The sequence below is a fragment of the Centroberyx affinis genome, unplaced genomic scaffold (genome assembly GCF_046629955.1).
Source record: "Centroberyx affinis isolate AG114_WGS23_722 - 3 ecotype Tasmania unplaced genomic scaffold, CSIRO-AGI_Caff_v1 ptg000678l_1, whole genome shotgun sequence".
Taxonomy (NCBI): Eukaryota; Metazoa; Chordata; class Actinopteri; order Beryciformes; family Berycidae; genus Centroberyx; species Centroberyx affinis.
In genome coordinates this window covers 71,216-89,154 of record NW_027279299.1, presented here as the reverse complement: position 1 = coordinate 89,154, position 17,939 = coordinate 71,216, and the positions used below count along the sequence as shown (strand labels likewise).

At 42.7% G+C, this 17,939-nt stretch overlaps 1 protein-coding gene across 1 annotated transcript in view; it reads left to right on the top strand.

The window, feature by feature from the left end:
• Nucleotides 1–17,939, top strand: part of LOC139643954 (copine-9-like) — a gene marked incomplete at its 3' end in the record, with an annotated part of 98,657 nt that overhangs the window by 13,235 nt on the left and 67,483 nt on the right. Inside the window, exons 3-4 of the mRNA XM_071519278.1 lie at nt 7,821–7,867; nt 17,595–17,698. Coding sequence (XP_071375379.1) covers nt 7,821–7,867; nt 17,595–17,698 — 151 coding nt within the window. The remainder of the gene's footprint in view (nt 1–7,820; nt 7,868–17,594; nt 17,699–17,939) is intronic.

Here is a 17,939-nt window from a genome sequence, read left to right as displayed (position 1 = left end):
TCTTCTGATTGACTAATTGGTAATTGGCAGCGTGTTGGAGGCCAGATGCTGCAAATGTGTCTCCTTGATTCCTCATTCATATATTAGCTCCTGTTTATCAGGAAGCATAGGCCCACAGTCTGCTCTGATATACTGTATATACAGTATATATACAGTATATATATATGTATATATAGATATATAGATATAGATATAGATATAGATATAGATATAGATATATCTATCTATATATATATAATTGCACTAATTTTCTCACAAAACAGCTATTCAGCAGTTTGAGCGTGGTTGCACTGTAAGAACTAACGGTGACACTTTAGATGAAGTGCACTGGAATCCATTACAAACAGATTATAATCCCATTTAATATCATTAACTATGCAGTTGCCCCATAAAGTATTTAGCCCCCTACAATTTTGTACATTGGTTTAATTCTACATGCTCTGATTGTATGCGCTCACAATGTGCTTATAATGCACTAATGATGCCTTATAATGAGCACTTCAAGTAAAGTTACCAAATACATTTTATTGTTTTTGGCTAGTTATTCATGTGGACAAGCCTCTAATAACGAATAATGGTAACTTATCCAGAAAGTTGACATTAAAATCACCTTGAATGACACCATTTGATTGGAAATCTAACTTCATCCTCTATGTTTTAATGAAGATCAAAACTAAATGTGCATGTTGCTCCCAGGAAAGCTTCATAAATCAGGCGAGACCAGAGAGCATTATATATAGAGACAGTGCACTATCAGTTTTGAATGGGAAAGGCTATAATGCTAAATATGGTGACACCTTTGTTTGCATATCATAAAGAAAATCTGGTAATCATACTTTCAGGTTTAGGCAACGGCAGAGCTATGATATTCTCAGATATATTACCGTCAGCTCCCTACTGTGGACTGCATGTGTAAAAGCATTGGTACATGGAAAAAATACATTTTTCTGTGACAACAGTGTCCTTTGGAACAAATTTTCACACTCCGTTTTCTTAACAATTGAGTGGTTTTCATAAATATGTATGTCAGAACTTTAGATATAGACGACTGCTTGTTAGTCACGAATTTACTGCCCAGGGGTCGGTACCAAGATGGAGTTTCTTATCAGCTCATCACTGTGGTGGTTTCATGAGCAACAAAGGCCAGAGCGCCTGTATTGAATCTGACGCTTAGAAATAGTTTTTCTTAATTAGCATTTGTTTGACCTTTTTTTTACAAGTCGGCGTGTTGGGAAAGTGGGACAGGCAGCATTGCTAGTGTGCATTACCTCTCCTGTCCAAATAGACCTACTGGTGCCTTCATTCCTCCTGGGATGCAGACTGATCATTCCCCTGGAGGAGGAACAGCAGCGGAGGAAGTGATGGGCTGCTATGTACACATCCTCTTTGATAGTAACCCAGAGGACGCCTTGATGGTTCACTATGCCCTCTTTCCCTGAGAAAGGCGTCCTATTAGGCTATTCCTATTGACTGTGGATGACTGCGTTTACAGTCTCCGCTGGCAGAGTGGAGTGGGCTTTAAGTTTCGCTGTGCCTTCATCTCGTTGCAGAGGCCCGTGAGATTTGATGGCTGATTCCAGCTCTCATCTGCTCAGTCTCATCATTTAGGCGGGTGGTGTTGACCAGGCAAAGCCCCTCCTGATGGGATCCTCATTGCGTCAATTATCCATCGGATGACTCTTTGCTTCAACACTAGAAAGGCCAAGCCACTGTCAATTTACTGCTGCTTTGAATTTTACCACTGAAATATCTCAGCTTTCCAAATGTCCCTTCATGACTTTTCCAAGACTCACTTTCTGTACAAACCAGTGTTAAATTTTTAAAGGTCCCACACTCTCCACTTTCCAGTGTTTTATTGTCTTGAGGTCCATTCAAAGCTGTGTGTGTGGTGTCATGTACCAAAAACACTCTCAGTCCATTTTTACACGTTCATTTTCCAGCATCTCTCTGAGCCTTACCAAGAACAGGCTGTTTCTGTCGCCGTGTCTTTAAGTGCCATTAATATTAACGACCCTCTGTTCTGATTGACTAACTGTTTCAAGAGTGAAACGTGAGACGCCACAGCCCGGCAGCTACAGGTAGGGAAAACTCCCCGGTAATAAACAATGACAACCGCTCAACCGCTTTGAAAAAAACACTTTGTTAGTCTATTATTTCTTACAGAAATTATAATGAGCGAACCTTTGTGACGCCACAAAGTTACAGAAGTCCAAACGGCTCGTTTAGAGGCTCGCTTTTCTAATATGGATTGTGTGGATTTAGTTGCCGACCGTGCGTTTTGCTTTCACCATGTTTAGATAGACCACCCAACTCCTTTATAATCACAGAGGCAAGGGGAATCCTGTTTTACACCATATGGGACCTTTACAATCACACAAGGAAATAACAGATATAATTATAATTAGTCCCTTCAATTGACTGCTTGTTAGTCTTCCTTCTCTTGACCTCCCAAATCTATCAGCTTAAATCACAAAGTGGGGCTGCAACAGAGAAGAGTGTCCCATCCCCACTCATTGAGAGGCTGTAGATTTGCCCTGTTGCCCCAAATAAAATTCAGGTGTCAGTATGGTCACTGGTGGGAAAACCCCACCCTCAGATACTCTTACACTGCAGTGTTGTAATTAAATTTTGGTGTACCCAGTTTCCCTCAACCTGCCTTGTTTTCTCGTCTAAAATGGCAGCTCTTGAAAGAAGCCCTCGCTCTTTGATGCTGACAAAACGTTGTTTTAGATCGCTGAGACATTTTTCTCATATCAAACTCCATTGTAGCTGCTGGAAATATCTGGGCAGTTTCCGCAGGAATAAGAAAAATACAGCAAACAACAAAATGGACCCAGAAATGCACGGTACAGCACCAGTAGCTATTTTTAACAGTGTTTTCGGGGGGTTTTCCTTTAAGAGTGAAATCCAAAAACTGCCTCCCCCACCACACACTAAGAAGAAGACATTTATTTTGCTGATGTCATCTTACGATCTTATGATTTCTGGGTAATGAAGTCCCTAAAATTCAAGCAGGGTCCCTCTTGCTGCCTTTTGGGGACGCCAATGTGTGCAGTTGCCTTTAATGGATAACATACACGCAATGTAAATGTTTTAGGAGCTCCGTCTTCCATCATGTGAAGCACAGACATACATAGGGCATACAGTACGTTTGTGCCCACGATGGACACTTGTGTGTGTTTACAAGCTTGCACGCTCACGCACACACACACACACACACACACACACACACACACACACACACACACACGCCTGCCTCTTAACAGCTTGGTCACCCCCCGTAAATGCCTCACTCTCTCTCTCTACCAAATGGAATCAGTTAGCCATCCGTCCCTAAACTCTCAGGCCTTTGCTGTTTTCCTCCCTTCCTCTCTCTCTCTATCTCTCTCCGTCTCAGTATTTATTAATTTAGCTTGACCCTGTTTTTCTTTTCTCTTCCTGCTCTCCTCCTGCATCTTGTTTTTTTTTTTTTTCTACTTTGAAAAAGGGAGCAGAGAGGATTGGGATGCGCGGGGCCCAGCGGTGGTCGGGTCGTCATAGTCGGCTGGCCTCCCGTCCCACGGAAGGCAGAACCATTATGCTGATTGGCTTTCTCTACACTGCCTGGCTACGCTGTGTTCGGCTTTGATGTGGTGTGTGGTGGTCGGATGAGGAGAGGAGGAGTGGAAAGAGGAGATGGGGTAGAGGAGAGGAAAAGAAAGGAGAGGAGAGGAGAGCGAAGAGGTGGAAAGAGGAGATAAGAAGAGGAAATCAGTGGATAGAGAGGAGAGGAGAGGAGACAGGAGCGAGGCGAAATGGAAGAGGCAAGAGGAGAGATAGTAGTAGAAGGGAGGAGAGGGGGGGGGGCCAAAAGGAGAGGGGAGGTGAACGAGGGGAGGCAGGGGTGGATGGGGGGAGGAACGGGAGGATGAAAGTAAAAGAAGGAGCGGAGAGCGAGATGCGGCTGATAGGAGCGCAGAGGAGATGAAGTGTCTTGGGCAGGAGGCGGCGGTGGAAAACCTGATGAGGAGGCGTGATGGGAGAGGAGGATGGGAGAGGAGGAAAAGACTGGGAGGGAGGAGAAGGAAAGCAGTAGGATAGAGGTGATTTTACCCCACTGAGGGACAAAATCAAAAACACAACCTACAACTAGATCACACTATCCATATCATCATTTCATGTTATTTTTTTATTTATCTTTAAAATATGAATAAGCAATGGACAAAGGAAATATACAAAAATGCACTTTAGTCACATATTCCAGAAGTCAAACAGTCAGCAACATACAGCACACATAGCTAGATTATTGAAAGGCAATTGAATACATGATAGAAAATGTGAGATATTGTTGCTTTTAAATCATTGAGGGAGACAAGAAAATCTAATTTGCAGTCTGTTCCATTTGTAAGATGCACAGTAGCAGGAACCAGACTTACCAAGTTCAGAATTTAAGCATGGAATATTTAAAACTAATAAGTCCTGTGATCTGGTAGCATAATTACTGGGGATGATATTTCAAAATTCAGTATATCACAAAACAAAGATTTGTGTCTCAGAAATAAACAGAATTCTGCACAGTCACTGAACTTTTATGTATTAAATCGTATCGTGGTTGTATTGAATCCTGAATCCCATATTGTGTATCGAATCGAATCGTGAGAAGCATGTTGTCCCGTCCCTAATAATTACTGGACTTAAAGCTGCAATATGGGATTATACGACCACTACAGGGTGAAAGAAACTGCAACACATTCAGAATTAGAGCACAGCAAGGCCACTGCACTACGGAGGCCTCTAAGGACAAACCTAGAAAAGCACCGTGCATAAAGGCTAACAGCTAAGCTAAGCCTCACCAATTACCAGTCTCACTGCCAGATATTTCTCCCGCTGAAGGTCACATGTCCCACAATGCAAGTGAAGAGGCAGGTAACAAGTTTAGTAGTTTAGTAAGTTTAGTAACAAGTTAAGTAGTTTAACAAGTTTACTAGTTTAACAAGTTTAGAGAGCGCTGCTTTCAAACAGCGAGGGAGGAGACAAGCTAGTTTTTAAAAAATGAAAAGCTACTGAATGGAGCGGGAGGAGCTTCGTTCTGGAGTGAAATTTAACAGCAACACAGCTGGCTGCTGTGTGGATATTGGTTTATATCATTATGTATCAATGGAATCTCCACATAGCACACGTTAGTTTCAGGATTGGTTATAAGGTCTGATATTATTATTATTGCAGGTTTAAAAGACAGTAGAGATGTGAGGAACAGGGAGCCTTATAGATGAGTATAATGCAATGCATTTATCTTGTCATTGTTAGAGAAGACCAGCCAACTTATTGTTATAAATCATAATGGTGAGTGTGAAAGTGATGTCCTGTAATAAAACACAATGCACTGTGGTAAACTGCAACCAGTGGCTTCAGGGCAGCCGGTGAATACAAAATGTCTTATCAGATACACACAGGGATACGATGGTACAAACTGAACAATTTCCTCATAATCACCATTCTAAAAATCATTTTAGCAGAGGCCATTAGGAGGAGGAGGAGGAGGAGGAGGAGGAGTGTTAATGGAAGTGCTGTACTGCTTTTAACCTTGAGAAGGCGTGACAAGTCCCTGAATGTTTGGACAGACAACCGTGCTATCAACTGAAATAGAGCTTTGTGCTGCTGAAAGCCTCTGTGCTGTTTACAGGCCGGAGCCGTCCGGTGCCGAGGAAGCTGCCACTGCTGCTCTATCCATAGTTTAATACCCCCCTCTTTAAAGTAGTACCGAGTGAGATCCCTGTTTTGTACCATCTTTGGTGCACAGCGCTCATCGCTGTGGTGTTTCTGAACTGCACTTCCCAGAGATCACCTGTCAATCAAACAGTGTGTCCAGCACTGTGGACACACCTTGGATTTTCTGTTGATGCAGTTTGAGTTTCTGTAGGTGGCGCTCTTTTCTTTCTCGGTGGCTATCGCTGCTCATGCTAACTACAGAGTTCTTCTTCTGTTTATTCCAAACAAAGCACAGACGCATCACTCCCTGTGCACCAGAGGATTTTTCCCCAGGAAAGAGCTACCAGACACTGAACAGCAAATGTAAAAGCTTTCATGAACTGGATATACTGTAGGTTCAATCAATATTGTGTTATATCAATTTCAGGATTTTTGTCCTGATGCTGGATGACAACCTCCAATCTCCAAAAATACAGCTTTCCAGGAGTTCAGGAAAGCTGTTTGATTTTCAAATTTGTGACAATAGCAGTTACATTTTTGTATTTGCCAATTTCTTCTTCTTCTTTCTTCTTCTTCTTCTTCCTCCTCCGAGGAAAACTGCCTTCCCATGCATGAAAATGCAATGCATGTAGGTTCAGTCCCATGCCAAACTTCCTCAACTGGCATTTGGGGTCAATAGTCCTGATGGTGGTGCTGTATTTACTGTCTAAAGTTCAAAACTTCAACTGAAAAGTCATAAAAAATCAGCCGTACATGCTATGACATGCTATGTTTTGGAACTTGAAAATGTAGGCCCAAGTGAGAAGAAACGTTCACACACTTCAAGCTAGCAGAAATTTTGTCATAAAAATATGTTGAATTCAGTCACACTGTAAAATTTCCTCCCACATTTTTTGCTCTGTTAACACCAAACTTGCTACACAGCATCTTCAGACTGTCCCTGACAAACGATCCACACAGATTTTTGAAATATCAAAGATTTAGCATCAAAATGTTTTACTGTAAACACTACTGTCAACAGCTACTGCAAATTCTCGCTAAATAAATCTCAGTGTCAATCAATGTTCATGAAAACAATCAGAATTGTATCTCAAAAATAGAATTTTTGACAGTAATTTGAATTCTGTCCTCATGTAACACACTCATGACTTGCCGTTGGTGTCAAAGTTTGAGTCCTGGGTGCTGCAGAATAAACATACTTTCTTTGTTGTTACTGACGCTACATCTAGTCAGTCCTAGTTTACTTTTGGTTTTGAATGGGTCTCAAAGGGTCTAGAATTGTGAATCTTACCAAGCACTGAAAGGACCAGGTCAAATCCCACTTACAACTGCAATGACAACATCAAAATATAATTGCTTTATTATCTCATCTGTAGCAGCATCTTTGAAGTTGGTGTCTGGGTTGTTTTCCGCCATTATATATATATATATATATATATAGTTGTTTAAAAGTTGTTTTACTGCACTTTGCTACAGTAGTTTTAAAGTGATTTTGGTTGTATATCTCTTTGCATGCAGTAATTGTTGTTTGGGTTACTTATAATACCTCATTGCTGTATCCTATTATCATTTTTTCTGGGGCAGCAACTCAATTTCCCCACAGGGATCATTAAAGTTTCATCTTATCTTATACCAAAGCTCTCATAGATATGCCTTTTTTGTCTCTGATCCTGTGTAACTGTGTGATTATTTACATTTTATAAATGTAAGCCTATTTTATGAATCTTTTGATATATTTAGCTTTGATAGATGGCTACAGCCTAGATGTCGTTTGTACATCTATAGGAAAGCACTGCCTTTGATTGATGTTTGCTCACCAACATTGTTGCTAGAGGAGAGCGGATGATCATCCAGCAGATGATCATTTTGTAAAGCAATTATAGCTACTGCATTAACCAGTGGTGCATCTGTGATTACCTGCATTTATGATTTATGAGAGATTTATGAGAGATTTATGAGCTTCACATTGCATGTTTTCTGGTTTCTGACCAAGACACCAGAGGAAAAGCTCTATCATGACAGCCTTTTCACATAGGAGCTTCATTTATTGATCCCTCTTAAGTCAGGCTAGCATTTCAGAGAATTTTAACAATATAATTCTAAAGCATATATATATGTATTTCTCTTCCCAGTGGTGGTGTTGTACGTGCAAGGCCTTGGGACGAAGGAGTGGAGAGAGGTAAGTGAAAATGCCTTTTAATTCTTATTTCAGATGAAGTTGTGTTCTAGTTGTATTTAACTGGGCAATTGAAGGACTCAGCTCCTTGTTTTACACATTTAAGTGATTGTTGGGCTAACAGAGGGTTTGATGGTGCTGACAGTATGTCTTGTCTTCCACTGATAAAAAGGTATGGTGGTCCTGAAGATCAGCTTGATTCATTTCCTCAGAGTTATAAGTAAAGTTGAATAGTATTTTCTGTCAATATATAGTAGCTCACTGCCATAAACAGTAGGCACAATCACCTGTTTGTCTAGCCAGAAGGCCTTGAGGTAAAGGCAGTAGCAGTAGTAGTAGTAGCAGCACTTGCGCTAGCAGTAGTAGTAGAAATAGTTGTAGTAATAGTAGTACTAGTTGTAGTAGTAGTAGTAGTATTAATAGCAGGACTAGTAACAGTAGCAGCAGTATAAGCAGTAGAAATAACAGTAGTAGCAGTAGTAGTATTGGTACTGCTAGTATTATTTTTCACAGTAATGGGCTGCAGTGGTTTGTTGAGAGTGATGATTGTAGCCTACCTCCATATTGCTTGGTGATTGGTTGTCTATGTGACCCAATGAATAAATGTAAAAGAAGTTGAGTGTTGAATAAGACACCAATGAGTTTGAAGACCTTTTCAAGGCACAATGTCCCGAAATACATGAACTGGACCTTGTGCCTACATGGGCTGAACTGGGCTGAAACAGGAGTGAAGAACTGGATTACATCCACAGAACTTGAATGGATAGAACAATCCTTCCACTGTTTTCCATGGTAATTTGGCTAGTACAGCATAAAATGGTGCATAAATGGGATTTTAATGGTTAATTTCTATGGTGGCAACACAAGTCTGGGTGTTAAGGCCGTAAAGCCTGTCACACTGTCAAAACTCAACTGAAAGCTAACGTTAGCGACAAGGCTAACATCGCATTATCAAATATGGAAGCTAGCCCAACGGTACACATAAAAATGGCCGCCGCTCCAACCATTCTGGAACAGTGATTTTAATTGAATTAAGTCTTTCCAATGAAACGGACCCTTTTCACAGCAGCCATTTTGATGTGTCATAGCAGGGTGAACACAGGTGTACATAATAACATTTATGATGGTTCTACTACATTTAGGTTTGCCACAGCCATTCCAATGAGCCAGCACAATACCAGGGCCCTGGCAAGTGGAATGGATCATTAATGTTATTACTTACACCTACGTTTACTCTACGATGACACATGAAAATGGCTGCTGTGGAAAGGATCCATCCACACTCTTAAAAAGCATTTGCAACACATCTGCGATAAAACACACAGATGCGTTTAAAATGGCCCATGCTTTCCTCTAGTTAGGTCAGAACTAGAGAGAGAGAGAGAGAGAGAGCCTGACCGAGGAGTCAAATGCCCTGTGACAGTCTGTCACAAGGTTCAGAGCTCTATGGACGACAAGAGAGCACCAGCTTGGCACACGGGCGCAGTTTAATGTATACAAGAAAAGCGGATCAGCCAGTGCTCAGTGTCTTCAAGCGTCATGAGACTTCTCTGTGCGATGCTCGTGGCCGCTGGTCCCAGTCTCACTGCCGGGAGGAGGGGGGGGGGGGTCACGTTCAGCAGGTGCGCGCCACTGGTCTGCTGAGCCACACCTGCCTCTCAGATCCCCTACCAGCGCTAAGCTCCGCCGCACGACTCGCATGGCTGGAAGGATTTTTGGCAAACAGAATTTAATTTCAAAACTAAGACCTCCTATGAAGTCTGAACAAACAAATATACTGGGAGTTCAAAATTGGAAAACCATCTAGGACGCTTTGGGAGGTCGGCCCTGGAACATTGTGGCTTTGTAAATACATGGAGTCTCTCTCTCTCTCTCTCCCTCTCGTTCTCTCTCTCTTGCTGTAATTTGTGCTTGGCGCTATCAAAGAAAATCAGCCTCACCTCAGTGGGGGATTCGCACACATACACACATCTCAGTAAGCCTCAATCAGTCTCACAGAGAGAGAATGCCGACAGCAGAGCCGTATACACTCACACATACACTGGCGCGCACACACACACACACACACACACACACACACACATACCAACACTAAAGTAGTGGTCGATGCACCGCTAGACCAGTATGGATCAGTTTGCAGGTAAACATGAGCGCCGTCCCTGCAGCACATCATTGTAATCACAGTTATCTGATGGTGCTGAATTGCAGGCGGCTTCACAAATAAACAGGGAACACTGAGTTACTTTAAACATGCGATATGGCTGACATGGGCGAGAGAGAGAGAGAGAGAGAGAGAGAGAGAGAGAGAGAATCTTCACTAATGTGTAGGGTTAGACAGATATTGGTTTCACGATTTTGGCGTTTTATTACAAGTCAGATCTGTTCCAGTGTTTCCATTCAAACATTAATACATCACATTTGTTAGTTCAATGGACTCTTGGATTAGTTGAGAAAATCCTGACTTGTTGTCGACTAATTCCTGCAGTTTATAACTCAATGAGGCATCAAGCCTTTATTACACAGCTCGTCGATTGGCCAGTGAACATATTCTGAGGTTTGTTATTTCTGAATAACAGGCCGCTGCTTCACATTTAATTATATCACTCTACAAAGAAGTACAGTCCATTTTGTTGGTTTCTGGTCAAACTAATGACACATTGTGCTGCACTAGTGTTTTTTACTTTCAAATTACTGCATATTATGACTCACTTATCATCTGTTATTTTTTTGTAAAATGCACAAAAACTCCAGTCTGCATCCTCGGTGTTTGCCATTTGCCGGCTTGACTGACAGCGATTGACTAAAGCGGACCTGCCGTGCTCAGAGAGGCGATATACCTTTTTAAACTTCAGAGCGAGTCGCTGGGAAAACGCTAGATTGCTCGGAGCGATAGAGCGGTAATCTTATCACAGATTTAGAAACTGTGCAGGATAAACACCGCAGCCTCCGACTAAGCAAAGACATCTCAAACGCATCCGTTGGAAAATATTATATAATGCCGCTCGCCGCTTCGAGGAGATAAAGCTTTATCTGGGAGCATCCGAAACTTTATTTTCCCCGCCCGCCTCTCCGGCTCAGCGGCGAGCCAAAGCCATCCTGCACTTCCCGTGGAATTTGCGGGCCTTTCGCCGCCGATCGCAGCAGAACGGAGGCACGCGGTCCTCGCTGCGAATCTATTTTCCGCCGCTCTTTATTATAAACCCGTGAAGAGCAGAGGCGCTTTCTCCTGGCTCGGGTTGCCAGGTTGGAGCGAAGCCACAGTTGGAGATCGTCCATATGCTTCCAGGTCCCACTCAGCTGCCCACTTCCCCCTCTGGCTCTGCTAGAAACCACAACGGAGTGGGACTTCTTCCTTGGACAGTAGTATAGTCATCTCACAGTGGGCAACGGGCAATAAACAGCCTCCCTTCAACACTTGGATTGTCACTAGCTTGTAGGAGTGGGCTGTCTGAGCACGTTAGGAGATTTGGCTCAAAGCGCTTTTTGATGCAATTAGCAGAAATCTAATTCTCACACTAATGGGGAGAAAAGTTAATAATTATAGGCTGTGCCAAATCCAAAACTGTCTGGAGTCTAAGTGGGTGAGAAAGAAGAAAGTCTATTGAAAACTAATTAAACAAAAGGAAGAAAGTGTCTAAAACACAAGACAGATTGTTAAAAGATACGTTGTGTCAGTGTGTGTGTGTGTGTGTGCATGTGTGTGTGTGTGTGTGTGTAAAAGAGACAGCTCCAATTCCATGATATGAAACCCATCTCCCACTCTTCCTCTCGCTCTGTCAGTGTTGGGCTCATTACCCCAAAAAGTAATATATTATTCATTTCTCGTTGCTCACTTCAAAAGTAATATTATTAGTTTACTTATTGCTCCTGGGGGACAGGAAACCAGACAGTGTTGATGTCCAGTGTTCCTGTCGTCCTTCTACTGGATAGAATTAAAGTAGTGGGAATTCTTCCACCCAGAGAAAGACAACATTTCTACCATTTCTCATCAAAGTATTATAATTCAGACATTTTCTGACACTTTGGTGAGGTTGGTTTAGCGTAATGAGCATCTACATCAACTGAGAAGATGACAATTAATTGTGAGGAAAACAAATCCAAGGATGGAACTGGGATACTACAATCTGCTTGGCAACTGTATATTATTACTGATATTGAAATAGTCATTCGTTACACTGCTTGTCAGTAGGAAAAGTAATACTAGAATTACTGTAACATGTTACTGAGCTGTTACCTCCCAACACTGCTGCCTCCCTCTCCTGCTTCATTAGCTCAGCTCTGACAGTACCTGACTGCCAGCCTAACCTATTTCCCCGGGAGGCAGAGACAACTATGTTAACCTACTTTTTCAACAACTTTTTTGGAATAACAATAATAATGATGCTTTCTCCATTTCAAGTGACATTTTCCGTCCACATTGTGGGTGTTGTTACATACATTTCTGGATCCCCGGTCTGTTGGGACAAACTAACTCTCTATCTCTCTCTCTCTGTCTCTCTCTCTTTCTTTCTCTCTGTCGAGTATCTCTTCCACTTGCAGACAGTTCATTATAGATGCAGCAGCCTCAAATAGAGAGAAAAGTTTCCCTGATTGCCTGGCTGCCAGGCTGTTTTCCTGCTCGCGTCATGATGCTGCTGGGTGGCACACACACACACACGCACACACACACACACACACGCACACGCACACGCACGCACACACACACACACACACACACACACACACACACACACACACAGATGCACCCCACGCTCCACTACAGCCATCAGCCACAGAGGGAATGCTTCTTTTGAAATCAGTAAAAGCTTCTCCACTGCTGCATTGCATCGTGTCTGATGGAAGCATCCAACCTGAAAATCACTGAGGTTCAACTCTCAATAGCTGACAAGTGCAATCATCCTCATATAGTGCATAATTCAATGCATTTTCAATTGTCCCAGTCAAAAATGACTTTGCCATCTCTTGCTGCATCTGAAATAAAGTTGATTTTGCTGTATTGACTCACGTGACACAATCTGAAAATGAATGGCAATCAATTAAGGCCAATACATTTTTCAAGGTGGCAAACATCCTCCTCAAACAGACAATAATAATCGACTATACTGGTGTCTGCAGTTGTAATGTAATTCTGGTGACTGTAGTTTGTCTGAATATAGTTTCAGACGTTTTCCCCTCTGCTCCTCTTTCAAAATAAAAGCACTCCCTTGAGTGGCTAGAACAACACACTAGAGACACATGTTTAGCGGAAGTTGAGGTTATCACTGCATTCACTGAGCAGTAAACCTGGCAACACCTGAAAAGGTAACTTTTGGTAACTGAATAAAGAGGCCTACAATTGTTAAAGGCTTTCTAAAAGGACTAAATTGACTTTTTGGGATGAACACTTTGTTATCTGCTCACCCTCATGTCAGCTGAAACACTAGTGAATTTTGTATGTCAATACGACACACAGCCAGTTAGCGCAGCTCCGTAGCAGCCGTCTCAAAAACAACTGAACAACAGCTCAAGAACCCTCCAGAAGCCTTGCAGCTGAGTGGTTGTGTGTCCTGCTCTTCAGCCTCTGCGCTGCCCTTGATGGAAGTCTTCCACCTCCACACAAACAGCACATCTCCCTAATGCATTAAAGAGCTCCGCTTGTCTAGTACTGATCAGAACCAACTGTACCGTCTTCTTACCGCTTGCATGCACATAGACACGCTCTGGCCTCAAAGCGGGACTCCAGGGAGCCGGGCAGAGCTCCATGTAGAACACACATATCACTGCCATTGGGTAAAAACTCTAACTGTTAAACTGTAACTCCATTTTTCATCTTCTTCCCTGAATTGAAAGTTTACGTGGTCGATTACAGGCGTAGCGCTCTCATTTCATCTCATTTGTTATATATTGCATTGCAATTACGGTATACTTTTTCATTTATTCCATACTGCACATATCTTTTATGTTGTACATATTTTTTAAAAATGTTTTTATGTTTTTTATTTTAAGTTTTACTGCTACTTCTGCTGCTATTTTGCACACTCTCATAATGCTGTGAGAGTCTGAATACCTTTTAATTAATATATTTCTACTTATCACATTCTAGTGTTGGAATTGTTGGTTGTATATATACATATGTATATATATACATATTCTATTTGCTGTATTCTATTACTATTATTATTATTATTACTTCTGAAGATTCATCTAATCTGATCTGATCTGATCAGAATGATCATAAATGTATCTTATGATGAGTGAGTTTCATATCAGATGGTCACTTGAAACCTGTTAAAACCCCATTGTATTGTAATTTCAAAAATACATGGGCATCATTTATATAAGCATTCTTTTTTCTTCTTTTGTTTTTGCAGATGGTTTTTATCTGCCTGTTGCCAGAATCTCATTTTATGAGTTTTGCCCGCTGCTGTTTCCCTGTCAGCCTCCCTCATGTCTCAAGTACAAATTTCTGCATTCCAGAAAAGCACGCTCTTTGCAGGTACTCGTGTGGGTTGTTTTTTCTTCACCAGGCAGCAGCAGCCACATACAGTATGGTCTCCCAGTGAGCGGCTGCCACTGCTGGATCGGCAGCTGTAACAAGAGGATGCGGATCAAAAGATCGTGATGCAAGAGTGAGCCAAGATATCTGCTATCTGACAGCACTCAACCCACCCCCGACACCCCCCCCCCCCCACCACCACCGTCCCCCAGGTTCTGAAATCACACGCGAATCCGACCGGCCTCTCTCGCCGTCCCGTCCCCCTCAAGGCTCGTCGAGGCTTGAAGCGACAGCGAAGAGTTGACGGGTAAAAGCTATTGACTTTGCTCTCTCAAGACGACGTGAGATACTGAGCGAAGGACTCTCTTTCCGGGGAATCGGTCGGGCCGCCGGCGCCACTGCTGGGTGTTTTGGCAGCTGTCAGCAGAGCGGCGATGGCAGGGAGTCTTTAAGTTTCTGTCCACGGCGGCACCCCGCCGCCACCGCTCACCCTCGCACTGCCTCTATGTAGGGGGGGGAGGCTGTTTTGTGTGTGTGTGTGTGGGTAGATAGTACGTGAGTGTTTGGCCCTCTTTCCACCTGGCATTAACATGCGTCTCATATCAGCATGGTGTCAAGATATGGTTTCGCTCAATTCCATTTGCACCTGACATTAAAAAGCATCGGATTTCTCTTTCGCTCACCAGAACGCGCACATCGCTTCCTCTGGTAACATTTCCATCCTTTAAAATTGACTGCAAACACCTCGGCTAAATATCATGTCCGAGATTGGCGAGTCGATACTTGTGACTTTGCGGAGAACGATCTTCTCCAGGACAGACTTCTCATGAAAGCGAGAACAGAGACACTTCCGTACAGTTTGAGATGGGCTTGTGCTTGACGTCGCGCGATCAATTAAGACGCACAGCTGTTCATTTTCCCATCTGTTTCAGCCGGCTCTGGACTATAGACTGAAGAGCTGTTTTGACGTGATGCGTAGTTTCTCGCGATGAGTATTGGGGCTTCCGATTCGTTGCCATTGGTCAAGTTAACATCCGGAATTCTTACCCGTCTTCCGTCCTTGTGTTCTTTTGTTTTGGAATCTTCAGCCGTGGAGGACACAAGAGCGCACTCACCTCACTGGTTCATGCTTGATGTGGACATGACAGAGTGTGCACGGTCAAAATGATAGAACTTCAGCCTAAGCGACTGGACAGCGTGCGAGTTCGCGCACCGCCTGAAATTTGAAGCAATGCAGTCCATCCAGGATTGGCTAAACAAAGTGGAACCGGAACTACTGGTCAGTTCCAGTGGGATTTATGTTTTTTTTTTTCTTTTTGGGGGAAAGTGGTGAGCTGAATTTTCCTACAATGGCATGTCTAAATCTGTCTCTGACCACCTCCAGACCTGGTTCGGGTGATTAGATCTTCAGTGTTTCCTGGGTGCATTCACACCTGGATCACACCTGTTTTTGCGCTGATTACAGTCAGATCACCCAGGATGCAGGTTAAAAGCAGGTGGAAAGGGGGTCCTTGTGTATCTTTGTCTGTGTGTGTACATCAGTGTGTGTGTGTGTGTGTGTGATAAGAATTTCCCCAAGGGGATCAATAAAGTGCTATCTTATAAGGGGGGTAGTCCTAGGATGTGGCAATTCCTAGTATTTATGGTGATTTTGTTACTTAGAGGTGTGAAGTAATCACAGTAAAAATCGAGCAATCAGCACTAAGAGGAGGTCAGGCCTTCCAGAATGGCCGGCCAATCAGAGCAGTAGCTTATGAGCATAAGAAGCTGCTTATGTAAAACAACCTATTTTCTTGTAGGTGGGAAACAAACACTGGGAAGTGAATAGCTTTTTTATAGACACCATAAAATTGCTGAAAAAGCAAAAGATACCCCCCCTTTAAGTATAAGTATCGGTATGAGTATCGCTCCTCTTTCTGATTTTGATAGCTGTCATTCTGTCAAAGTCTCACTGCTCATTATTAGTAGACAGAAGGCTAGCAAACCTGCTAAAGTCAGATTAATTGTGATTTCCACAGCTTCTGATACCGAATCCTGTGTCTACAAGTACAGCCATTACTATATTACATTACTATATCCACTGTCAGTATGCACTATCATAGCACTGTACCTTGTGACATTATGTCATGACAGCTATTGACAACACGACTTGAGACCTTTTGTGTTCCTCGGCGATCCTAACCCGCTGCTCCTCCATCATTCTGGAGGCTTTCAGCAGCGGTTTAGGACTTCTACGCCCAAGACTGGAGCCAAATCCCGCCAAGGAGATGAATACCTGATCAAGAGATGATTCTCTTGCCTCTATGAGAGCCTTCTGTAAGCATACTGTATGGAGCGTGTTTGACAGAGGAGATTAGGTACGGGGGAGGGAGGTACAGGCATTTGTTGGATCGATAGCTCATCACTGTCGCCTGCCAGAGAGCATGATGGGATTGGGGTCCGAGCGGAGGTACCAGCGTGTGATTGTAGAGCGTAGAGGAGAAGTGTAAGAGGATGCTGTTTGCGTTGGTTTACACTGGCATTTGTCATTACATTCTTATCCTGTTGTCTAAGGTGTTAGAAATGTACCGTACATTATTTGGAAAAGATGTCTGAGGTAGAGATATAAAATATAAAATATTCAAATACATTCACCAGCTTTGACCAGACAAATGGTTTGGGAAGATTTTGCCAAAGCTGGTAAATCTCTTCATTCATCGGATATACACTTTTTGGGACGTAAACACGATCAATTATTTTCATCTGGTTGTACCTCAGTACGGATATTTTTTATATTCAATTGCTGGGTATTTTTTGGAGAATATTTCAGCTCTTTCCATCTGTGTAGCTCTCCACTGAGTGTACACTGTATTAGCACCATCTGTTTCCCCATAAACTAGACTGAGCAGGTGGATCCAGGTGAAAGCTACGGCAGACATGTTGACGTTGAATAGACGTTGAAAGTTGAAAATCTGTGTAAATAAAGCAATGAAAGTTTGTAGTCGTCCATACAGCTGCGACCTGCATTGTTTGTCACATCAGGACCTAAATATCTTTCTGATATCAGTTCAAAGCTGTTTTAATGAGAATTTTTACCATGTTATTATATTAAGCCTTTAGACAACTTAGACTTGGATTGAGCAAAAAGCAGTGTAAGTCAATATTAGGAGATTTGCTCATATATGTTGTTCCCTCTCAGTCAATGTATGGATTGATCGACACGGTGATGACTTTCCCTCCCTGTCTCCCTCTTTGTTCTCTCTCCCTTTCCCCCAGTTTGGCCGGACAGAAGTGATCGATAACACGCTGAACCCCGACTTTGTGAGGAAGTTTGTCCTTGATTTCTTCTTTGAAGAGAAGCAGAACCTTCGCTTTGATGTGTAAGTGGGAACATCTCCGCCTTTTCCCTTTACGGCACCTCTGTCTCTTCTCTTTATTATAACAACGAATGACGTCAGTCAAGCTTCTCCTTATTTTGGCCTGCTGACTCACACCCACTAGGTTTAGAGGCCTTTGGGATTTTCCAGTCAAAGCTGATTACCATAAAAACATTTGTCTGGATGACGCTCATCAAAATGTTTGAGGGGAAAGTCAGCAGTACCAATAGAGATATCTCTATGG